Source organism: Solea solea, chromosome 10 (genome assembly GCF_958295425.1).
Source record: "Solea solea chromosome 10, fSolSol10.1, whole genome shotgun sequence".
Classification (NCBI taxonomy): Eukaryota; Metazoa; Chordata; class Actinopteri; order Pleuronectiformes; family Soleidae; genus Solea; species Solea solea.
Window position 1 is genome coordinate 21,172,726 of NC_081143.1, and position 25,357 is coordinate 21,198,082.

The following is a 25,357-nucleotide window of genomic DNA, read 5'->3' on the forward strand; positions in this document are numbered from 1 at the left end:
CCTTGCAATTTTAATATAAATCTAAAATTCAAAGTTAAAATAAATAAAACATTAACAATTGTAGAACTTTTATCTTTCATTCTATTTATCTGTCAGTCAGTCATCATCTACCGCTTTATCCTCCACCAGAGGGTGTTCATTGTTGTAATTGGTATCAAAGCACCATTGCCTTTAAAGTGCCTTTGAGGTGCATTGTCAAAGCCACTTTTTTTTATATTAACCTTGTATGTGCCTTTGTAAATCTATCTATCATCAGAACCTGTAAGACTTGTTGGTTTTACAACCTAACGAACTGCTGTCTAACTAACTAACGCACTGCAACTCGAGTTGTACCCGCCGTACTTGTTCTGGTTACCCTTTCCAGAAGGGAGTATTGAGCTGATAAGGATCCGCCAGTAAAAATCTGGACAACAATATACAAACGTTGTATGACGAGACGAGAGCTGCACCGGCTGTGGACCTGCTACACTTCACATCATGGTTCGTAACAAGTCTTTCCTGAGCTGAACTGTTTTTGAAACAAGGAACTAGAAATTATGCCTAATGCCAGTTTCTGCTTAAAACTGCACTACAAAAATGACTCGGCCTACATCCATACCTTTTAACCTACGTGGATACTTAATGACAACAAACAGTCAACAAACATTGAAAAAAAAATCAAGTACAACTGGTTCAATCAAGACAACAGTATTAGTGGGAAATCATTAGATTTAAAAACACAGAAATCAAACTCTGAAATAAATAAATACTGTCAATATAAAAGCAGAAAATAACACAATAGGTCAAATCATCCTTTCATCTTCCTTGAAGTTAATAGTGATAAAAGCTCGTCCTTCGTGGACCAGGACTTCACATCATGGTTCGTAACAGTCTTTCCTGAGCTGAACTGTTTTTTTAAATAACAAGGAAACAGAAATTAATTCCTGTTTCTGCTTCAAACTGCACTACAAAAATGACTCGGCCTACGTACATACTTTTTAACCTAGGTGCTTTTGTGGATGCTTTATGGCAAGAAACAGTCAGGTTATACTTTACCTTGATGGTGAACAAAACATCATCCTTCTCCCAGACACCCTGTTATAAAGCATTTTAATAACATCAATTAATAAAATGTTATACAGTTTCTTTCTGGGAAAAACAAACTGTATATATACATACACACACGTATACATATATACACATATATATATATATATATATTGCAGGTCTTCTCAGTTTAAAATTAAAATAACTGTCTGTAAACAAGTCTGTAAAAACTGTGACTGGTTTTGTATTTCACAAAGTATCCTGACAATAAAACATTGTCTCATTGTTTTTCCATTTACACCTTATTTGATGTCATGATGTTACACCCCTTTTCGGTTAATTTCGCTGACAGTTTTTTTTTTTTTTTCACAGTGTGGGACTCCACCGTGGCTGCTGGCCTATCTGGCCTTTGTGTGTGTGACTTCTCTGGTTGACAGCTCTCCATTGTGAGTAGATCTGCCTTATACCTTTAAGTTCAAATGTGCACTCTGGGCTTCCTCATTTTAAATCACTGATTCTAATAATAACAAAAAAGGAAACATGTGGATTCATATTAAAGTTAAATTCAGCACAATTGTAGGAGCCACTTTTGAGTTAGTGGCCGTTTCTCAATACTCAAGTAAGCAAGTATGTACTAGCTTACTTGGGAAGTATATACTTGCCAAGTACGGGAGTACACAAGTATGTGGTTGTTTCTCAATACTCTAGTACGCAAGTATGTACTAGCTTACTTGGGAAGTATGTACTTGAGAGTACGCTGGGAGTATATACTTGCCAAGTACGGGAGTACACAAGTATGTGGTTGTTTCTCAATACTCTAGTACGCAAGTATGTACTGTATGTATTGTTCTGCTGTTTGAACGGTGGCTGGCGCCAAGTGCTGCAGCCTCATTACCGCCACCTACAGTGTTGATAAATGAACATATGAAATACTTTTAATAAATGCATATATAGTTATTATTTTCACATTTTAAATATTTAACTTCATTTATTAATTTATTTCTATTAAAATATACAATACAATGCGGAAAATAGATTTTACAGCATTGTAGAGTAGTATATATAATATATATGTACTACTATAAATAACTATATAACTTGTACAAATATATACTACAGAAAAATATTTATTTCAGATTAATATTTCTATTATCTGCTGCTATGTTCCGCCAAAATGTATGGCCAAGTACGCTTAAGTCACCTCCAATGTATACTTGGTAAAAATGGGCGGAGCGAGAATACTTCCGTTCCGGGTTTGAGAACCGCCCTCGCTGTTCGCTTACTTGAGAATTGGAACAGAACTTGGACTGAGGCTGATGACGTTTTCCCAAGTACGGGAGTCCGCAAGTACACACAAGTACGCATTAGTATGGATATTGAGAAACGGCCAGTGTCTTGTGCAAGTTTTATTTTTGACCACAAGGGTGCAGTACCTTTTTCTTTTGTTTGCTTGACACAGCAGCAGCCCAGCTGCCTGAAATGAGGTGTAATTAGTTTGAGTTGGATAGTGGTGGGCACTCTGGCCATTTCTCAATATCCATACTTGTGTACTTGTACTACATATGTACAGCACTACTACAATGCTGTAATATATCTATTTTCCACATTGTTTTATTTGTATTGTATATTTTAATAGATATAAATTAATAAATGAAGTTATATTTAAAATGAGAAAATGATAACATATGCATTTATTAAAAGTATTTCATATGTTCATTTACTTGAGTATTGAGATAATGGCCACAGTTCTTACCGATAGCCAGAAATCTTTTGTTGACCACAATCCACATGAACAATTCCCATGTAGTTTGCACAACCTTTTTGAAACGAAACTAATAGCCATGGTCACTTGAATGAACCATTAAGTTGATAATTTTAACCTGTAATTATGTCATTATAGTTTTCAGCTTACTGTATTCGCTATCGTTGGTTTGACATTGATTAATTTTAAGACAGAGTTTACGCAACTTATTTTTCATTAAGGATCACGAAAAAGTTATTTTTTAAATTTATTTGAAAACCTGGTATCAATTTTCAGATCAAAATCTGGTCTACAAAGCTGTAAAAACCTCTTTAAAATGTGACAAACATATATAGCTCAAATAACACAAATGAAAAACTATGTCAAACTTCATGAAAGTCAGCTGGTGTTTGTTTTTTGAATGGAAAACATATTAAAGTCTGCAGGAACTTTGAAACAATGCCAGAAATTGTTTTATTGAACATTGATATTAAAGTGAAGAAAGTAGTTAAATACATGGTTTGAATCCAAATTGCACAGATATTTCAAAATGACACACACACACAAAATGTTACTAAACTAAAATGCCCAGAAGAAAAAAGAAAATATCACTAATCACTCAAAGAAAATAACCAAATCAAACACAATAAACCAAATAATTACAACTGGGCAAATTATACTACCAAAAATAATTCACATATAATTCCCCAAAATAATAGACATATAACACTATATAAAAACACACTAATGTGTAATACCACAGTAAATTAAATCAAAATAACCTAAATCAATCTCAGAAATCAAAACAAACAAAAAAGGACAGGTGAAATAACAAAATCAAAATAAAGAATCGAAGTGAACCTAAACTAAAACATCAAAATAAAACGGCAAGCACAGACAGCGGCCACGGGAGAAGCCGTGAAGCGACACGGTATGACGTCAGGGCAGGGCAGACTCGGATCGAGACAAAGCAGCAGGGGACAGCTGATCGTGACGTCATTCAGTTCACGTTTTACTCAGCCAGGTGGCCAACATTCATCTTAAAAAAATATACAAAATTAGCCCTCGTATTCAGACGCTAACAATATTTTAGACGCGGCAATTAAACAAAAAAACAACCCTTGTTGCCGAGTATGATGCCCGCACAACCATAGGGGGAGAGAGCGAGACTCACGCCGCTACCGGCATTCACCTGCAACCACACTGTTAGCCGTGAGGCACCAAACAGTATGATGCAGAGGGGGAGGACACTTACCACCGCAAACTGGAGAGACAGCGCACCTTGAGCGTGGCGTGTAAGCCCAGCCGCTCTGCAGTACAACAAAAACACTCCGATCAGCACACAGTTGAATGGGCATTAGAGACGTGAAGCAGCGCACCACAGTCCTACTCACCGAGAGCCAAACACTCCGACCGGAAGTGACGTGTTTACAGGAGTGCAGAGAACGAGAACCGGTAGAACATGCCGCATTTATAGTCCCGTCCACCTACAATGCAGCGCTACCATTGGTGTTCAAATTAAGGCCGTCATAGTGCATGAGATGGAGCACATCCATGCTGCTACATTCGCACTAAAATCACTCTTAATTTTGTTCTGCTTCACTTGATCAAAGTCAAACTTTGCAGAGATTATGTTCACAGGCTGTACTTTGATTTGAGTGAGTTTAGAGCTTATTCACCATTATTCCAGAGAGATATTCATCTTTATTTTGGGGTTTTTTTCAGGCAAAACTGAATTCTTTTAATTTTGTTGGTGGTCTATCTTCATTTACTCTTCACCACTAAATCTTACACTGATATTTACACATCTCAACAAATCAATTTTTTTTCCTTTACTATGACACCAAAAGTATTAAAATAGGCCTTCATGAATATGAAATATGCGTTCATAGACCTAAAACATAGGCATAAATAGGCTCAGGTAACAAGAGGTTAAAGCCTGACGCAAACGTGACATCGGTATTCATGAAATCCGCTTGGGCACGTCAGTAGGTACTCCCATCATGCCTTTCGCTGTTTATGGACGCGCCGAGCAAGTTGAGAACGTGATTCCGAGGTGTTGTGAAACTATGGTGGATACCAGTCGTGTGCGTTCATGCAGAAACGTGAGTTTACCTGCCTTGTTGGACAGTGAATACTGTCACTATAAGTCAATGGGCTTGTTTTCGTGCTGTTTGGCTGTTGTAATTTCGCTAGTTTAACTATGTGGATCCAGAAATGCATGTTTGTTTTCGCTCGCGGTTAAATGCCATCTGGTCGTCTCGAGTACTGCAGTGATTTATTTTGTCCGCTAGATGGCGACATTGACCATAAAAGATTATGTTTTGGCAAGTTACTCAGGGATGATGTGTTTTGAGTTATTGTAATGCTGTTCAAGCCTGTTAAACTGGTGATTGTTTAAGTCTAACTTCATTTCTATATTTTTGGTGATTATTTTTGATAAATAATCATATGCCGTTAATGTTATTGGTAGATTATGATGACTGATTATTAAAGAACATTTAAGCAACCTCTCTGCGTCCTGCTCTTGATCGGAGCCCCTGTCCTTAAAGTGCTATCAAGCCAGCACATTCCCAGAGTACCCACACTATCACATTGGTTGTCAATCACTGTACAAGAGATGAATTTGCTTTTGATTCTATCTTCATGTTCAACTTTTTTATAAAGCATTGTTATTATATATTATTGAATAAAAGAAAGTTCAGTTGTTAGTAACAACGTTCTATTCATATTTTTGAACTAACTACCTGAAAGAGGCATCTTGATTACAGTTGCATCACAGCAAATAAATCTTTTCTGGTAAATTGAATGTATTCAAACTCAAACACAGACTAAGATAAAATGTGATCGTATGATACAAGGAGAACAAGTGTCAGCACCCTTAACATTACATGGTGCAGTCTGACAAGAGTATTTGTCTTTTCCTGGTCTCTGTAGGAAGGTGATGTCTGCCCCAAACGTGCTGCATGTGGGAACGACAGAGAACATCTTTGTGGAGTGTCAAGACTGTACAGGGGGAGACATACAGGTTTACATCAACGTGAGGAACCATCCAACCAAGGCCAGGGAGCTGGTGAACACATCTGTGACCCTTAACAGTGCAAATCACTTCCAGGCATTCGGACAAATAAAGGTAAATGGAACACCATTCATTTCATGAGTCATGAGTGTTAGAGTGTGTTGTTTGCATTATTATTCCTCATTAAAATTGCACTGCCCATGGTGTATATTGTATTATTACTATTATTCATAATGTTTTTTTCAAATGTTTTTAGTTGATATCTTTATTTCACTAGTTATGTTCCCTGGTGTGGGATCACTAAAGTCTAATCATATACACCTGTCCTGCTCCTCATTACTGATTCCTCTGCTGCCTTCAGATCCCCGCTGAAGAGTTGAGCAGGGATGCCACCGTGAAGCAGTATGTCAACCTGCAAGCTCAGTTTCCTGACTACCTGCTGGAGAAAGTCGTCCTTGTGTCCTTCCAGTACGCCTACATCTTCATCCAGACTGACAAGAGCCTCTACACCCCCGGCAGTAAAGGTGTGTTCAGTACAACATCAAAACAACACACACATCTCTGTGACAGTAGTCCACATATGATAGTTCATCAGAACACACTGTGTATCACTGTGTGGATTTATTCATGACAATTTCTAACACTGCATTTTTAAAGGGAATCAGTCTAATCAGCCTTTTTCTCTTCCTGTCAGTTCTTTACAGGATGTTTGCAGTGACACCTCGTATGGAGCCCATTGAGAGTGATGGAAACAATCATAAGGATTCTTTCATTGACATTGAGATTATGGTATTGCAGTCGCTATATTAATCACAAATAAACATATATGAAATATTAAGTATGTCAGCATTTACCTACTTTTTTCATTGTAAGCAAAATTTATAGATTCAGGACCACATGTTCTTTAAAAAGTTCCTTTTTTTGTAACAGCCATCACTGACTGTAAAATTAAATACTCGATGGCAGGAGGCACCAACCTTTTTGACACTCAGAGCTATGTGAAGGGTGCAGAATATGGAGGGCTACTTTATAATGTGTATGCATTTTATCCATTTTACTAGTTAAATCATGAATATTGCATACAACTGTGTAAACATTCATTTCCTAAGTAAACCACAATTTCTATGGTCAATAACTGATATTTTAGTAAGTGACACACACACAAACGCACACACACACACACACTCACACACACTCCCAGTCAGGTTATTGAATCTTAAGCAGACAGACAGAATTACTTTGCTCTTCAGCTGCATGCATGTATCAAGCCACTCAAGTGACAGTCATAGAGTTGATGACACCCAAGGATGATCATTTGTTACTGCACTAATTTGTTAAGAGGTCTTGGTCACTGTTAATGGTTTCACTTGTTGTGTGTGTTTTCTTTTTTTAGACTCCTGAAGGAATCACTTTACCTGTTGAGTCAGTCCCTCCAAAATCAGGGATCCACGCTGGTGTTTTCCCACTTGGTGAAGTTATCAGGTTAGTTTTATTTTGTTTTAATATTTGTCACTCTCATAACATCTCAGAAAAATGTTATAAGATCCAGGGGATAATTAGCATAGCTTCACATGGACATTGGTAATGGGAGGAAACAGCCTGACACTGATGGCTGTTGCCAAGAGACATAAAAAAGGCTAGTCCAGCACACTGTGCAGTAAAAATAAATAGAAAGATACACAAGCTTAACTAACTTGTGTGATATAGCTATATGTGTATTATAATTTATCTTTAGCTGGTATTGTTAGAAAGGTAGTCTACAGACAAATGTTAGTTGGGATTTGGAGACACACATGACACAAGTAACTGTGTGTGTGTGTGTGTGTGTGTGTGTGTGCGCGCGCGTGCAGTCTTGGAGTCTGGAAAGTGGTGGCCAAATTCCACAAGAACCCACAGAAGAGCTACACTGCAGAGTTTGAGGTCAAGGAATATGGTGCGTCCCTTTTACCTGAAGTTTACCTTTAACTTGTGATGTAAGTATTTATTTACTTTCTGGTGTTGGACACATTAAGTTTCATTTAGATTTCCAGTGCTGCCGAGTCTTGAGGTGAAGTTGATGCCTGAGAGCTCCTTCTTCTATAAGGACAGTCCAGAGCTCACTGTCAACATCAAAGCTACGTACGTATATATATATTTTTCTTGTGGCTTTCAGAACTAGAATCATTAAAGGCTGAAAAATAATGTTATTGTGTTGCTGCTTTTGTCTGACTTTCATTGAAACTGCATGTTTCTTGTTGTTTCAGGTATCTGTCTGGTCAAGGTGTGTCGGGCACAGCACAAGGGATATTTGGGGTTGTGCTTGAAGGTCAGAAGAGGAGCTTTCCAAACTCTGTTCAGAGAGTAGCGGTGAGCACATACTTTATATTTATTTTTTGATTTAAAGAGAGATTAAAAAAAGCAACACAAACAAAAAAAAAGATATGAAAACAATTCAACTATAATCTTAAGTTAGTTAAGTCATCAGTTGAGTGTTTCACAAAATTCATTATCTCAGCAAAAAATACTGTCAACATTTTCCATGTTTGTGTTAATATCTGCTGTAGGATTATTTGCAGGAAGACTAGGACCTATATTTAAAAGAGGTTATTGAACTCATTTGCTATTTTGTTTAAATTATTAATTTCTACATTATTTTTCATTAGGTAATTTGGATTTGTTGGCTTTTAATAGGTTATTTTAGTATACATCACTGCCAGGGACTCATCAATAGTTCATGTTGTGCAGTTAACTTTGACAGTTCCCCTGACATATAGCATATCTTTTAAATTCTTAGTCTTAGTCATCTGTTGTCATTTTGTATCAGTGGTGGAGTGGCTCAGTGGTTATGACCACCTGTGGTTAAATCCCCGTGTGCAAAGGATTCATGGTCACAAGTTCAACTCCACCCCTGGCAGATTGTACTCAATTCCCCTGTAAGTCGCTTTGGATAAAAGCGTCTGCTAAATGAGATGTAATGTATTATGCTTACTGTTGGCATGTTGCTTGTATGGCTGATACCTTGGCTAGTGGATCCTGTTTACAGGTGTAGCCTAGGCCTGGTAGCCTGGCAGTTGGTAGATCATCCCTGTTCAGAATCTTGTCCAGTGGACCATGTCCACTGCAGCCAGACACTATTTAGCCACAAAGCTTAGAAAAGACTGCAGTTAAATCCACAATGTAAAAGGTTACCAAGATGTTACCATATTTTCAGAGTTGTGAGGTGTTGTTCACCAGTTGGGCCATGTAGGCCGAATGAAAGCTACAACAACAGCAACAGAACTTGTTAATGGATGAATTATAGTCCATAGTATTGAATATGCACGCAGATCGAGGACAGATAAATTCCGTAATCCTTAAAGTATAAAAGTATTTCTAAGTATTATTAAAATTTAAGTTGCAGTCAAATTATCCAAGGAGTTAAATACTCAAAGGCACAGCACGTCAGCCATCTTGGACCAGTTGGGCCACATGGGTTGTAAAGTTAGGCCTTTACATCTGAGACACAATCAGAGAGACTAAACAATTTAGGATTTTCAGTTTGCCTGTTGTCACCAACCCCACCAGTTCAATTATTTATGTATTTATATGATGATGAGAATAAATCAAAGTTGGTTTTGTAGCTTACATCTAAATGTCCACTTACTCTTTTTTTTGTTGTGTTAGGTTGAAAATGGTGCTGGAGTGGTCAAACTGACGAGGGAACACATCACACAGACCTTCCAAAATATCGACAACCTTGTGGGGAGTTCCATATTTGTAGCAGTCAGTGTGCTGACAGACAGTGGTAAGAAAAACAGTCTGTGTCACATGATCATGTGTGATTTGAATTTCATTGATCGATAAGAAAATGTAAAACACATTATGTCAACTCAACAGGTAGTGAAATGGTGGCAGAGTTGAGAGGCATCCAGATCGTTACATCCCCCTACACCATTCACTTCAAGAGAACGCCCAAATATTTCAAACCAGGAATGGCCTTCCATGTTTCTGTAATGCATTTACTCATAATTTATAATTATTATACAATTATATATCAATATAAATGATTTAAAGGGATCATATGATTTACAAGGACAGTTCAATATATTCTTATTATGTGGCTGTTTGTTTCTTTCATGGCAGATTGAAGTTGTGAATCCAGATGAAACTCCAGCACAAGGTGTTGCAGTGGTGGTGAGTCCAGGTGATTTGAGGGCTTTGACTGCAGCTGATGGCCTTGCAAAGCTTCCCATCAATACAGAGGCAAGAGCATCAGATCTGAGAATCACTGTAAGTCTCTGAAACATCTTGTTTCCCCTTTTTTCCCCCTTTTTCCTTTTTTTTCTCATTTAAAATGAAGTGGCACTACTTCAACATACAACTATTAAAGGGTGGGGTGGAGTGGTTCAGTAGTTAAGACCGATGCCCTGTGCGCAAAAGACTTCATGGTCGCAAGTTCAACTCCCCCCTTCGCAGGTTGTACTCAATTCCCTTGTAAGTCGCTTTGGATAAAAGTGTCCGCTAAATGACATGTAATGTAACTATTGCAACATACTTTTGAATAAAGAACGGTGCTTTTACGCCGTTTCATTTGGCTAAGTGACAGTTGTTACTTTATTTTTAATATATATATATTTTATTATTAAATGCGCAATCTATATCTCTCCCTGTTGGCTATATGGCCGACAAAATCTTGCCAATCAAATGCAGCCAGTTGAGTGACTCCGTGCCGCGGCACCAGCTGTTAGCCGCTTGGCTGTTAGCCTGTTTACTGTGTCCGACACTGAGGTTCTGGTCTCCTGTTTCCGGGTTTCTGTTGTACACTCCAACCAATACTTTTATCGTGCCGATGTATCTGAATTGGATAATCCCAATTTATTATACTTTTAGTTAAAGGGTGATGTATTTAATTTCCCAAAGAATGAATGTATTATTGTTTATAGTTCAATGGGTATTTATTTTATTATTTATTTATTGTTTTATTTAAAATATTATTATTTAACCTATCTTAATTTGAACAGTGCTGTTTTATATTATGTTGTGTCTATTTTGTACCATTTGTGTTGCTCTGAATATTTCAAAAATAAATCCAGAGAAACTCAGTACTTGAGTGGTCTTTTTACTTCTACTCGAGTAATTATTATCTTAAAGTAACAGTACCTTTACTTGAGTAATTGAGGGTAAAAGTGAACCCATATTTCTTTACATTGCTGTGTTTGTAAACCTGTGTGTGTCTCTGATTTTAGGCAAAAACCAGTGATCCTCGTATTTCTCCAGAAAGACAAGCATCAGCCACCATGGTAGCTCTTCCGTATAAAACTAAAAGCAACAGCTACATCCACATAGGTAAATAAAATGCTGAAATACTGTAAATTCAAATGGTAAAACACATTAATCATGATAGAGTAACATGAAAATCTTTTCATTGTGCAGAACTCATCACAAAATTGTTTTTCACAGATGTGCATACAGCAGAGGTTGAGTTAGGAGACAATCTGAGGATCAACCTCTACTTTAACAGGCCGTCAAATCAAGACACTATCACATACCTGGTGAGCCACATGCTATGACCTACTGATCGTTCTGTATAAACTTGTGTTTGGGTCCATGCTGATGTTTTAATCTGTGTCCCCAGATCCTGAGCAGAGGTCAGTTGATCCAACATGGCAGTTACAGGAAAAGAGGACAAGTAAGGATTTCCCTGACCGTTCCCATCATCAAAGACATGCTGCCATCATTCCGCATCATAGCCTACTACCATCCAAATGACAATGAAGTGGTATCAGACTCTGTCTGGGTGGATGTCAAGGACTCCTGCATGGGCTCGGTGAGACACACAATATTGATATAGTGGAGTTTAAATAAGTGAATAAAAGTAAATAAATAAGATACAATATTTCTATGAAATACAGATCAAATGTGTGTGAAACTACTTTAACAAACACAAAATGTTCATTTTTCTTTCCAATTAGCTGAAGTTAGAAACATCGAGACCTGCTGCGTTCTTTGAGCCTCGAAGGATGTTTGGTCTGAAGGTTACTGGAGATCCAGGAGCCACAGTTCAACTTGTGGCAGTTGACAATAAGTTGAATAACCAACTCCGCCTCACCCAGAAAAAGGCATTTTCTTATTCTTTTTTATTAATTTTCAATAAATTTAAAAGTTGTTCAACACGTTTTTTTTAGGCTTCAATTCAGTTTTCATCCATCATGTTAAGACATGGAGGATGAAAACTTTAACTCAAGACCAGCAGTTTGTGGTTTGTATGTTTGTGTGAAAATGTCTTCCACTCTGTTCAGGTGTGGGACATTGTGGAGAAACATGACACAGGCTGCACCCCTGGTGGAGGAAAGGATGGTATGAATGTGTTCTACGATGCTGGGCTGTTGTTTGAGTCCAGCACAGCTTCTGGAACTCCTTACAGACAAGGTGACACTATTTTACTCTCAGATCTTTCGGTTTCTCCTTTTCCTCTCACGATCAAGAAATGTAACTTGTTTTGGAAAAAAATAGTTGTGGGAGTTTTGTGGTCCTCATTCTACTGGCTAATGATGATTATGATTGTTTATGATAATCCTTACTCCCCTGTGGTGTCCTCCTACTGAAATAGAATGAGAGGCACTGTTTCTTAAATATAGACTTCTTCCTCTCACCACCTTTGTGTTGAGCCGACAACATCTTTAACTCTTAACAAGATTATCTGACATCTTTTTTTTGAGGAGACAAAAGGCTTCAATATGAAGTTGAAACCATTCAATAAATAAGGCATGAAATTAAAGATATTTTTCATTTGTATCTTTCAAAAGATGAGCATAGTTTAACCTTACTGGGCTCTGTTCAATGTTTTGTCTTGTTGCATTTTCAGAACGAAAATGTCCAGGCCCCAGCAGGAGAAGACAAACCACCAGCTTAAGTAAGGACCACAGCTGTCAATCACCAGTGATCAAATGTGCAGTCACATTAGGTTTTTTATTGTCTGTGGTTAGACATTTTGACTGACTTTTAAGTTTGTCCTAATTCAAAGGATAAACTTGTCAAAGTGGGTAAAAATAAATCATCATCATTCTTCATATCCATGATTGAAACTAACACAATATTAAACCTTTTTGATGTCTCTCTAGGTGAGGTTGAAGACGACAGTTACATGGACAGCAATGAGAAAGTGTCTCGCACTCAGTTCCCTGAAAGTTGGCTGTGGACAGACATCAATCTGCCCTCTTGTCCTCAACACACACCCAACTGGTGAAGCACCACACACACACACACACACACACACACACACACACACACACACACACACCCTCACTCATGACACCACTAAAATGCCAACTTTTTTTTCTGTTTCAGTGCAACCTCATCATTGATGAAAAACTTTCCTTTACCAGACTCAATGACAACCTGGCAGTTCATTGGCATCAGTCTGTCAAGAACCCACGGTGAGCACTCAGTGAATATCGGTTGTTTCACTTGTATCCATAGACCGTATATCAACATGGACGTAGTTTTCTGGTCACAAACCAAATTCCCATTGTAAAGCCTTAAGATTCATGTTTTGACCACCGCCATGACAGTTTTTGAAACTGAAATCAATAAGTGTGGTGTAGGCAAATTTCCCATAGACTTCCATTGAAGTTTAGTTCTTTTTGCAGCTAGTGGATTTGTCTCTGTTGGTTTACTGCTACTTCCTTCTTACTTCACTGTTCAATCTGGAAGACAAACTTACATTTTTATATACAATCTATGCAATCTTTGCACCTAACTAATCACAGATTTCTCTCATCACTTGCTTCTCCTCCTCTTCTTGAAGGAATCTGTGTCAGTGAGCCGTTAGAAGTGATTGTCAGGAAGGACTTCTTCATTGACCTTAGACTGCCCAACTCTGCTGTCCGTGGAGAGCAGCTAGAAATTAAGGCAATCCTCCACAACTACAGCCCTAATCTTATCACTGTAAGTCTATGACTATGATATTTTTCTCAGTATGTTTGTGATCAAAAAGTTAAAAAAGAGGTTCTCTATACTCTCTAATAACACTGTATGCGAACATTATATTATATTGTATTGTATATGTCCAAAGCATTGTAGTCCCCCCACAGGTGTACACACAGAATCCCACCCTTTGTCAGGTCTGATTGTATTTCTTGACAGAGCATTGAATGAAGAAGACAGCATACATAGACACCAAAATCACCAAAACGTTACTCATTGCAGCTTTAAATTAGCTGTAGATCAGTGTCCCTTTTTAAGATTGTTATTGTTATATGTTATTTTATTGATGATGAATTATAGAACCTGAAACAGTATTTGCAGCTGATTCACTTTGTGGTGTCTCCTCATCTGTGATCATATGCTCATAACCTCTCTCCATCTCTCTCCCAAGGTGCGTGTGGATCTGGTTGAGACGGAGCATGTGTGCAGGGCAGCGTCTAAACATTCACTATATCGTCAGAAGGTCAGAGTCGGGCCCCTGAGTACACGATCAGTTCCCTTCATCATTATACCAATGACGTACGGACAATTCAGCATTGAGGTCAAAGCAGTCGTGAAGGACTCGCCGCTCAGTGATGGAGTCATGAAGATGCTGCGGGTGATGGTAAGAGAAACAGACGCCATATTCAAACTACAACGGCGTGTTGAAATGTTCTTTAACATTAACAGACAATTTTATCAGATGTGTTGTGTTTGTACACACGTGTAAGAGTCGATGGTCGTATCCAACACCTCTTTATACAACAGCAAAATAATTTGTTGTTCATGTTGTCAAGTTTGGCCACACGGTGAAGTAGTGGTTAGCTCTGTTGCCTTGCAGCAAAAAGACCTGCATGGAGTTTGCATGTTCCCCTTATGTTTGTTTTGGTTTTTCTCTGGTTTATACCCACAGTCCAAAAACATGCAATATGGGGATAAGGCAAATTGGGCACTCAAAATTGTGAATAAGTGATGGAGTAAATGGTTGTTTGTCTCTACGTGTTTGCCTTACGATGCAAGAACTGTAATTGAGAAAAAAGGAATTAATAAGGATATTTTTATGAATATTTTACAATACATCTGTTTAAAAACACTACCTACAACAGTCCCATATTAAAACATTGCACAAGTGTGGTTGCCAAATTTTCCAAAATACAAAGCAGCACTTTAACACCGGACGCGGCGCACATTTTATTTTATTTATTATATTACGTGTGTGTGTTGACACTCTGAGCTGTACGACACTTTATCTCTTGTGGAAACGTCTGCAGGGAAGACTGTTGTCTTGTGTGGTTTCACAAAACCATACGGAGCCAGACACTTTGGTTGATGGTGAAAAGAAATGCCCATTTCTCCTGTTTAAAATCACGACAAAAGACATGACAAATTGCGTTGATGTGAACACGGCATTAAAGTACCACAAGGTGTGTTATTATATCAGTGGCAGTGGGTGGCGCAAAAGACCAAAACAAAAGAGAGAACTGACTGACTGACTGACATTATTTTGTGATTATATGGGCTGCACCATTGTTATCTCTAACACCTATTCATTTGATGTTTTCTAAATGTCTGATGACACATTATGGTCATTTTGTCTTATTTAATCAATTTCCTTACATATAGCACCTTTATAGAAACGAGGCATATTTTGTTTCGCTACAGACCAACATATACAGAAAAGAATAAACTTAAAAATAGTTGTGAATATAATGTTTGTGTTGTTGTTTTTCCAGCCTGAAGGTGTACTAATTAAGTCTGTACAGACTATAATTCTAGACCCTACACACAAAGGTACCGGTGAGTCATACATTGAATGCTTTCACTTTATAGTCATTTTATGTTGTGATTGACTTAAAATGACTCCCCCACCCCCCAAACTTGCCTGTTTCTTCCTCCAGGAGGTAAACAAGAAGTCATCCTCAATAGTGGAATTCCAAAGAAAGACTGGGTTCCTAACACACCTACAAGCACACAGATCTCTGTGACAGGTGGGATATCACATTCTGCATTTTAAATGTTACAGACTTACACGGTCAAATCAATGTGCATTGTTTTTTAATACAGTATTGATTTACTGAGGAGATGACCAGCTCACTGGTTTTAGGGGACATTGTATTTGTTACTTTTTTTCCTGTTGATTGATAGTGTTTTGATTTGTCTGGTTATGCATGTGCAGGGAGTGAAGTTGGTCCATTGGTGGAGAATGTGATTAGTGGGAAATCATTGGGTTCATTGATCAGGCAGCCAAGCGGCTGTGGAGAGCAGAACCTGGCCCGCATGAGTCTACCTGTCATCACAACCATGTATTTGGACAAAACTAACCAGTGGGAAACTGTGGGCTTTCAGAAACGAAATGAAGCCCTCCAGCATATCAAGACTGGTGAGATCACAAAGAAGATGTTTATTTTATTCCTCTCTGTGGCTGAAATTGTGTCAAAACAAACAGTGTAACAAACTACTCCTGTACAGATCGAGAGAGCTGCAATGATGACACTGACACTAATTGAATTTGACAACGAGACACGTACTCAAACATCTTCTGCCTTTTAAACTAACAAAACCATCAGACATCAGACAAATATGCTCTAATCAAAGAAAAAAATATTCAGGGCTCCTTCAATGAAAGAGTCAGCTGAAAAGGACTCCTCCAACTGACATAAATGTATGATGCATGGACTGAATGGCACTTGGTAAAAATAAAATGTGTGTTTTGTTTGCATCCAGGCTACAAGAATGAGCTCGCCTTCCAGAAACAAGATGGATCTTTTGCAGTGTGGACCAGGACTAAAAGTAGCACCTGGTGAGACGTTCAAATATAAATGAGCTGATATGTAAATGTTTCCACATCCTCGTCTATCTCTGACTGTGTGAGCATGGGTGTATTTTTCATGTGTTTAATGTAAGTTAACAGTCATCCACTCTCCTCTCTCTCAAAGGCTCACAGCTTATGTGGTCAAGGTGTTTGCCGTGTCCTACAACCTGGTGGAAATGCAGAAGAATGTGATCTGTGACGCTGTCAAGTTTCTGATTCTCAATGCACAGCAACCTGATGGCATGTTCAGAGAAGTCGGAAGGGTGATCCACAGAGAGATGATTGTGCGTGAACTCATTCCAGTGACATCATCTATGACAAAAAGCTCATTGAGATGAAAAAAGATTATGTCACACTTTTCAATTCAAATTGAAACATTTTCTGTGTGCATGTGTGTGCAGAGTGATATGCGAGGCTCAGATTCAGATGCCTCCATGACGGCCTTCTGCCTCATCGCCATGCAGGAGTCACGCCAGCTATGTGCTGACACAGTTAGTGTGAGTACCTCACCTGCATGCATTGTATTACACCACTGTGATCACATACTCACTCCACATAAGTGATGGACCAAGCAGAGATTATTTGTTTTTCACCTAATGCACATAAAACAAAGGCAATAAGATATAAATTAAAGCTTGACTGACCTGCTGTTCACTTTTCACATTTGAGGAGCAGCCATTTGTTTGTTGTGTTGTTTAGTTGTGTTTTTGTTCAAGTGCCTGCCTCTCACCTCGCCCCCCATGTTTGCACTGCTTACTTGTTTATCTGTTCTCCTGTCACACTCAGTCCTCCCATCATTTCTCTGTTTCTTGTTTTCCTGATGTCCAGAGTCTGCCTGGAAGTATTGACAAAGCCGTGGCCTACCTGGAGAAGCGTTTGCCCAGACTCACCAACCCATATGCTGTAGCCATGTCATCATACGCTCTGGCCAACCAAGACAAACTGAACAGAGAGATCCTGTACAAGTTTGCTTCCCCAGGTGCAGTTACAGTTCTCCAATACAAGAGAAAAAATATTCTATGGTTCACACAATTTTTTTTCAGAAATATTAACCTCTATTAAAACAGTTTTTGACACTATTTTAATTGTCATAATATCTAAATTGGCCTTTAAAATCTGAGCGCTCATGTCTGCAGGTCAGAATGTGAGATGTAATATTCCATATCAGATGACATTCGGCACAAGTTCTACCCCATAATAAAACAATGTTCTTTGCCTGTGTTTTTCTTACAGAGTTGTCCCACTGGAATGTTCCTAAAGGACGTGTTTATACATTAGAGGCCACAGCTTATGCTCTTCTTGCTCTGGTCAAAGCCAAGGTGAGTCTTGGGAAGTTCACTCGGGGCCCAGGAGAATCTATTTCTTTAATATCCTTCCATATGTTTAAATTAGTGACTTTATCAGTGTAAAGTTATATTTTCCCAAACTTACTGATCTTTAATTCAAGCGCCACCTCTCATTTTGTTTAACATGTGCTTTCTTGAATATAAAGTATTCTTTACAATACTTTATATTAATTAAACATTATTCTCTTTGGTTAATTTGGTTAATTTACTACTGCAGACCTTTATATGGTGTGCTTCAAACCTTTTCTCACCTTCTGTTAATAAAGGCCTTTGAAGATGCTAGACCTATTGTGAGATGGTTCAACAAACAGCAGAAGGATGGTGGAGGCTATGGCTCAACTCAGGTAACAGGACATCCCAACTTGACCTCTAGCTCTTTTTTTTCTTACAAAACTACAAAACAGGTCAATGGACGTTTTATTACTGTTGTTTTTCTGTCCAGGCTACGATGATAGTGTACCAGGCTGTAGCAGAATACTGGGCTAATGCTAAAGAACCAGAGTATGATCTGAACGTGGACATCCATTTGCGTGGCAGGGCCAAGCCAGAGAAGATCAACTTCAACAGGAACAACCACCACACGACCAGAACATCAAAAGTGAGCGTGCACGCTCTGTCACACACTCTGTCAGTGGTTGTCATCAATCCTGTTTTTCTGATCATCTGGTTTCTTTTGTTTTTATTTTGCCCCTCACAGTTCAATGATATAAACCAGGATGTTAAAGTGACTGCGACAGGAACTGGAGAAGCAACACTGAAGGTAAATAAAGCATGTTTCTGTTTTCAGTCATTTATGAATACATGTTCCTGTGTTAACAGATGGTGTCACAGTATTACGCTCTGCCGATGGAAAACGAGAGTGACTGTCAGAAGTTTAACTTGTCAGTGGAGCTCATCCCAGGTCATTTTATGCCCTCTACCATTTGAAAATGATTCTGCCCGGAACTTTTCTGCCATGACAAAAAATTACATGCTCATCTGGTTTCTTGCTTTTCCAGAGAAAATGGATGAGGATGAGGCGATATACAAACTGAGAATAGAAGTTTTGTAAGTATGGCTCCGAAATGATGCTGGTTTAAAAGGTCCAGTGTGAAACATTTAAGAGGGCTCATTGACAAAAGTTCATATATTACCCATCAGTATAAAATCACCTTTTTGCAGCCTTAGAAAAAGCCTTTTATATGTACTTAGGGCAAAGGCCTTGCTTTATGTTTTAGTTTCAACAGCAGCCCATAATTTCACATTTTGGAGTGAGAGATTGGTTAAACAGTTGTGAATGACTTCTCCCACATAAAGCCAATACATAACCTAACTACAAAAAAAGAAAGAAAAAACATTTAACATTAAGCAGTTGTCGTATGACTCGGCTCTACTCAGTTTGGAATCAGAAAAGTTGTTTTCCATTACTGTAGTATCTCCTCAACGTGGGCAGGGTCATCATAGCACAGCTGCATGAAACGCCTGTGACATCGTTTTATACACACAAACTAGTGACTTGTAAAGCAGTTGTTTTCCGTGTACTGAATCATTAGAATCATTTAATTCAAAAGATGAATTCAGTACTTCCTCAGACTCTGTCACTGAACTAAAATACAGCTGAACAGTTTGTGATTCTGCTCATGATCGCCAGCTTTCAGCAGTGCTATCACTTCTGTTAAATATTGAGATTTTAGAAATGTCCTTGCTAAATGTTGGAGATTAACACGTTTTCAGTGAAGAGTCGAGTTGAGCTGAGTCATGCTAAAACTGTACAATGAAGCGCACCAAAGAAATGAGAGCGTTGTGAATGAGTGTGTACATTCTTTGTGGTATTCATCAGCCACAGTAGTTTCCTGATGTGACTCGGATGTCAGTAATTCTTACACACTGGACCTTTAATGCTTTATTACTTCACGTCTTTCTCAACACGATTGTGTTCTTCATATTTTTCAATTAAATGTGTCCATTTATTGCACAGATATAAGGACAAGGATCACGATGCAACTATGTCAATCTTGGATATTGGCTTACTAACCGGCTTCACTGTCAACACAAATGACCTGGACTTAGTAAGATTTTTACACACACACACTCACTTACAATTCAAAGGTCAATGAACATGAAAAAACAAGATGTTCATGGCTTTCAAAGGTCTCTGACTCTGTATGCTTGTGTCTAGTTGGCCAAAGGACGCGCCCGTACCATTGCAAAATATGAGATGGACACAGTTCTGTCAGAGAGAGGTTCACTGATCATCTACCTGGACAAGGTAAGACATTAGACAATAGGAGTGAAAAAATAGAAAAAGCAATACAAAATGTAATTAAGATTATTAAAAATCAATGTGTTTTGCAATCCAGGGTTTTAAAAGACATTTTTCAATTTTATTTGAACATTTGTACCGTGTCAGAATCTCTCGGCATTGCATTATTATTTAAATGAGTAGGCAAAGCTAAGAAACACTTATTTTCTACTTGGCTTCTTTGTATTTTTTTTTATTATTATTATTAGCAGGGGCAGTTAAATATAGCAGTTAACTTAAATGTACAAATTCCAAACTGCTGTCCAATTCAGTTCAGCTAAATATCAGACTGATTGACCGTCACGTGATGTGCATTGATTTTGGAAATATCTTCCATGGGTTATTGTCTTAAGAAAATGTATCATTCAAATTAGGTTTGAGGAAAATAAGGTTGTAATTATTGATACTAGTGACTTACTATACTTGTAGAATCACAATAAATCACAATGGCAACTTTTAAATTGAATCAGCACCCGAGTATTGTGATAAAAGCATATTGTCCCAGACCTCTCAGACAACCTCACTTCTCATCTTTGCTTTACATTTCTCCACAGGTTTCTCACACACGATCAGATGAGATCACTTTTAGGATCCACCAGACTCTGAAAGTGGGCGTCATGCAACCAGCGGCTGTGTCTGTCTATGAATATTATGACCGTAAGCCTTAAAGACACTTGGATAGATCTGGATAGAGAGTACATAGACAGATTAGCAGTGTTAACAGTGTTGGATTGAATGCACATTTCATCAATGGGTGTCTTTATCGTTGCAGAAACACAATGTGTGAAATTCTACCATCCAGAGAGGAAAGCTGGGCAGCTGCTGAGGCTCTGTAGAGATGGAGAATGCACATGTGCTGAAGGTAAACACTATAGTGTCTCTCTGAAGATGCAGCTGAAAGTACTGAAGGAACTCATAATAACTACTAATATCATGCTTCATTAAAGAACTGATCATTCTGCCGTTTACAACGTCACCTCCTCATCCTCTAAATACTCGCCCTCAGAAACACTAGACACTGTCATGATCTCCACTTCCACGGTCACACACACGATGTCCAGATCTACATTCCTACCAAATCAGTCACCTCTGCCACACACTCCACTAGGAGGATAGGTTTTTCACATTTTGGTCAGTAGTAAAGCTCTGACAATGCCACCCTGTAGATGTTAACCCCCAAAGAAAGTATTTCATCTGCAGATGAAAAAGATCAAAACTACCTACATAAGGGCACAAAGGTTTATTATACCAAGGCAAGGAACCAGAGACGTGGTTCCATCCAACAATAATCTTTATTCCAATTGAACATGTAAAATTAAAACGCCATATAATAACTATAATAGGAGTAGGAATCTGTAGGGCAGAGGCTTACCAGTGGTGAGGAGGGCTAAGGAGGGAGGAGATCCAGAGGGAGTCACCCTCATTCACAACATGTACACTCACATTCACACACATGCCAGAACGCGGCACACAAGATGGAGGGCAGACTGTATATTTCTCACCTTTTCTCCCACTGTCAGCAACTGCCCTCTCTCTCTCACCCCACACATCCACAGCGTAGGTTTAGTCTTTGTCAATAACCTCTAATCATTCATGAAAAGTCCTAAATAAACTACACAACGCCGCAGCATGCCTCCTCACTCACATCCACTCTTGTGATCATTTCATTACACACACTGGCTCTCTGTACCATATCATATTCAATTCCAAATCATTCTTCTCACCTATAAAGCCCCCCATAATCAGGGCCCCCTCATGCCTCTTCAACATGCTCCACCAACATTGCACAGCGCTGAACCTGGAGTGACAGAGACTTTTCCATCGCTGTCTCCTCCCTCTGAAATCCTGATGCTGATTCACACCAATTTAAACACCCATTCACACAATCATACAGTGCATCTACAGTATGAGACACATTAGCATGTACTTATGTTATTGTTTGTATCTTTCCTGTGCGTCTGCTGTTTATTTCCAGAGAACTGCAGCATGCAGAAGAAGGGTAAAATCAGCACTGAGGTGCGCACAGCTAAATTCACTGAGACTTCACCCACCAGCAAAATAGTTTTTGGTAAGACTGAGTGTGAATGATCTGCATTATTTTAACTATAAATGACCAGAATGTTTGTATAAGAAGAGGTTCATAATCATCATCTGCCACTTATCTGTCCTCAGCTTACAAAGTGAGACTGGAAGAATTCATCGATGGTTTGACTGCTGATATTTACACAATGCAGATAATGGAAGTGATCAAAGACGGTGGGTGTGAACAGCCTCAAATGTATCACATTATACATGAGGGGTTTAAATCCCCTCATCTTCTTCTTGGCTAAAAGTAAAGCCATTTTCAACTTATCCTTTTGAATCCATTTGGGAGATATGGGAAAATGATAATCATGTTTTACACTAATGCTTAAGATGTGTGTTTGATCCAGAATTCTCTTCTTTCTCTTCTGGTGTATTTAAAAAAACAGGAACTCATGATGTTGGTCCTCTGGGTAAACTACGCAAATTCCTCAGTTACCCTCACTGCAGGGAGGCTGTAGATCTGGTTAAAGGCAAAACGTATCTCATCATGGGCACATCAGAGGATATTCACAAGGACCAACCGTAAGTTTTTTGTGTGATCAAATGTGTTCTTTATACTCCTGTTCTATCAATGAGTGTCATACTAAACAAACTGTGGTGGTTAGAGCTTGTGTCAGCCGGCAACATTATCATGCTGCACACCAGATGTGATTTGGATGACTACAAACACCAATAAGGGCCCACAACACGTTTCAGAAGTCAATTATATTGCTCTGTAGTTTGATGGTATAAATGCTTCTTGCCTCTGCCCAACCCTGTGCTGCTGCTGTATACACAGGTGCAGCATATACACATTAAATGCCACATTAAACTTTTTTAATGTAAAAAAAAAAAAAGAGTAAATGACATCAACAAAAATCTCCTGAATCTTTAAGTCTATACGTGTTGCTACAAATATTTTTCTTCATATATTCTTTTGTTTGTTTATTTTTTTTGTGGGAGGACTTCCCACTGTCTTCTTACAGTGTGCATACCAGCATCCATGTGATTGCTTCTCTCCCCACAGGGATCAGTATGTGCTCAGCGAGGGAACCTGGATCGAGTACTGGCCCACAGACGCAGAGTGTGGAACAGATGAACACAGGCCAACATGTTTGGGCCTGGAGGGGTTGGTCGCCGTGTATTAGTAGAGCAACTCCAGAAAAGGAACTTTCCTTTTCTCCTTTTTTTTTGTATTTTAGCATTTTTTATCATGCAACTCTTATAAGATCAAGGTTCAATGTGTCTTCATTATCCCTGAGGGGAAATTTGGGTTACAGCTAGCATTCCCATATTTACACATATGACATATAAAATAATTAGTACCACATCACAAGTAACAATATTAAACACAACAATAGAACAAGTGTGATATTTGATTCACTATTAAAGAGACTGATTGCCTGGCAATTTTACTGCACACTTTCACAATGCCCCTTAGGCATTTTTTGTTTACTTAAAAGAAGGTGACCCTTTAAAGAAAGTAATGTAAGAGATTGAAACGCTGTGACACTGTGGAATAAACAATAAAGTCTTCATCTAAATGTCTGCATCACTTTTTTTTGTTATTTAGATGAATGCACATTATTTAAACTTATCACTACTGTGTGGGGGACAGAAATGTTCACTTTTGTTGGTAGTGATTCACTGTTTGATTAATGTATAGCACTATTTCAGAATTGATATTGTTATATTTATATATTATACTGTGTGATATTAACACTGCACTTTATCCACCTGATGCTGCAGCATAAAACCAACAACAGTGAACCTGCAGGAGCTCAATGCACTTCTAGAATCTTCTAGAGTTTCTGACAAATATAATCACTTTAAAAAACACTTCAAAATCGTCCTGAAAGATTCTCAGCTTCTCTGGATAATAAACACCAAGAAACTCATGACAAACAATCAACCTTAAAATTTAATTTGTCTTTTCATGACAGGTCTGAAATTTGGAATTTAAAATAATTGTGGGACAAGGACAGTTTATTATGATATTAAGTGCTTTGATACATGTCACAAGGAATGTTGTTTTATATGTAGGTTTATATAAAGCAGTTGTAGTACTATTAACATGCCATAAGTGATTCAGAAATGTCCTGTCTAAACCTGTAACTTGACTATCTGCTCTTGGTCTCTCTTCTTTCTGTCCCCCACCTCTCCTCTGTCCCCCATTTTTTCCCTTTCACCCCAACCAGCTGAAGCAAATGGACACCCATTTTTCAGTCTGGTTCTGTCAGATATTTCTTCATGTTAATACAGCCAATGAAATGATGCCAGTGGGCCTGTACTGCCCAGAGTGTCCTAGAGCACCTGCCTCAAGGTGAACCCCTGGAGTCAATACTTAGCCAAAGTTGAAATTGGGAGTCTATGCAAAGCAGTATATATTTATTTCTGGTGTCCAGTTTCCATTCATGGAGTGTGAGTGTATAACGAGAAAGGAAGTGTCCATCCTTTCCCCAATGTTCATTGTTAATTGATGCTCGTTAAGTATATTTCTTAGCATGATATGTTTATGTGTGTGTTTTAGTTTTGTGTCTGATAATAAGTGAGTTAATGTTGTGCTGTTTGGACCACAGCATTGCTAGTGTTGTGTGCGTACATCGGATAAAATCCTTTTAAATGCATGTGTGAAGTTTCCATTGTGTAGTTTTCTGCTTTGGCCACAAGATGGTGCCATTGCATTGTATAACCTAGGGAGATTACCTTCCTTGCTGTAGTTTCTGTTGATATGTGGATATTGATGTCTAAGAATATTTGTTTGTTTTTCTTTCCTTTTCTTTGACTGAGGAATGATAAGCCTAATGGTGAGTTTGTGTTGTTAGACTGCTGTCACTCCTGAGCAGATATAAACATGCTGGACTAAACATGACTCCTTCATTCCTGCATTCTGACAGATGCACTGTTTTGTTTAGTGCAAAAACCTCAACGATCCAGTGCTTTCTACTTTCTCCTCATAGTCTCTGTCCACAGGTCACTGAAGTGAAACTGACCCAGCCTTGACTCCTGCCAGTCATTGAGACATCAACGACCAATACTCTCCTAGAAGGAAGACTGAAGTGTCAGAATCCTCCTCTTCTAACTCCTCCTTGAAACCCTCAGCGTCACCATCATCACAGAGGAAAAAATGAAAGAAAGAAAAAAA

General features: G+C 38.4%; 2 protein-coding genes across 5 annotated transcripts in view; one reads left to right on the top strand and one right to left on the bottom strand.

Annotated features, from left to right (window-relative positions):
* The window catches only part of LOC131466571 (complement C3-like), an 86,687-nt gene that overhangs the window by 20,750 nt on the left and 40,580 nt on the right, over positions 1 to 25,357 (bottom strand). The window contains exons 1-2 of one of the 3 annotated variants that reach the window (XM_058639892.1): positions 4,162 to 4,191; positions 4,023 to 4,077 (exon numbers count right to left, since the gene is read on the bottom strand). The exons of the other annotated variants lie outside the window; for them this stretch is intronic. The gene's annotated coding sequence lies outside the window, so the exon portion shown is untranslated. Of the gene's footprint in view, positions 1 to 4,022; positions 4,078 to 4,161; positions 4,192 to 25,357 lie in introns of those variants that run through there. 3 annotated transcript variants of the gene reach the window in all.
* On the top strand, positions 252 to 23,750 carry LOC131466574 (complement C3-like). 2 transcript variants are annotated; one of them, XM_058639905.1, is made up of 43 exons: positions 252 to 480; positions 1,399 to 1,472; positions 5,705 to 5,900; positions 6,148 to 6,310; positions 6,481 to 6,575; positions 7,180 to 7,268; positions 7,637 to 7,719; positions 7,799 to 7,904; positions 8,030 to 8,132; positions 9,429 to 9,549; positions 9,642 to 9,754; positions 9,888 to 10,034; positions 10,991 to 11,090; positions 11,205 to 11,296; positions 11,380 to 11,571; positions 11,717 to 11,863; positions 12,044 to 12,173; positions 12,610 to 12,657; positions 12,866 to 12,986; positions 13,092 to 13,180; positions 13,552 to 13,691; positions 14,122 to 14,334; positions 15,443 to 15,506; positions 15,608 to 15,697; positions 15,886 to 16,089; positions 16,434 to 16,509; positions 16,646 to 16,805; positions 16,923 to 17,018; positions 17,350 to 17,500; positions 17,755 to 17,840; positions 18,134 to 18,211; positions 18,310 to 18,465; positions 18,565 to 18,627; positions 18,687 to 18,768; positions 18,866 to 18,914; positions 19,825 to 19,915; positions 20,026 to 20,115; positions 20,703 to 20,805; positions 20,921 to 21,010; positions 22,124 to 22,216; positions 22,321 to 22,404; positions 22,620 to 22,755; positions 23,240 to 23,750. In XM_058639905.1, the coding sequence occupies exons 1-43, from the start codon at positions 478 to 480 to the stop codon at positions 23,358 to 23,360; spliced, it is 4,728 nt and encodes a 1,575-aa protein (XP_058495888.1). In that variant the 5' UTR covers positions 252 to 477; the 3' UTR covers positions 23,361 to 23,750. The 2 variants fall into 2 exon arrangements, with proteins under 2 accessions (XP_058495888.1, XP_058495889.1); XM_058639906.1 differs by lacking the exons at positions 252 to 480; positions 1,399 to 1,472; positions 5,705 to 5,900; ... (2 more) ...; positions 7,799 to 7,904; positions 8,030 to 8,132 and having other exon boundaries at positions 7,220 to 7,268.

Excerpts from the sequence above, each read along its gene's own strand:
- LOC131466574 (XM_058639905.1), top strand. Across the intron at positions 9,755-9,887 it reads GAATGGCCTTCCATGTTTCT|ATTGAAGTTGTGAATCCAGA; the intron begins GTAATGCATTTA and ends CTTTCATGGCAG. Across the intron at positions 16,090-16,433 it reads CCTCCAGCATATCAAGACTG|GCTACAAGAATGAGCTCGCC; the intron begins GTGAGATCACAA and ends GTTTGCATCCAG.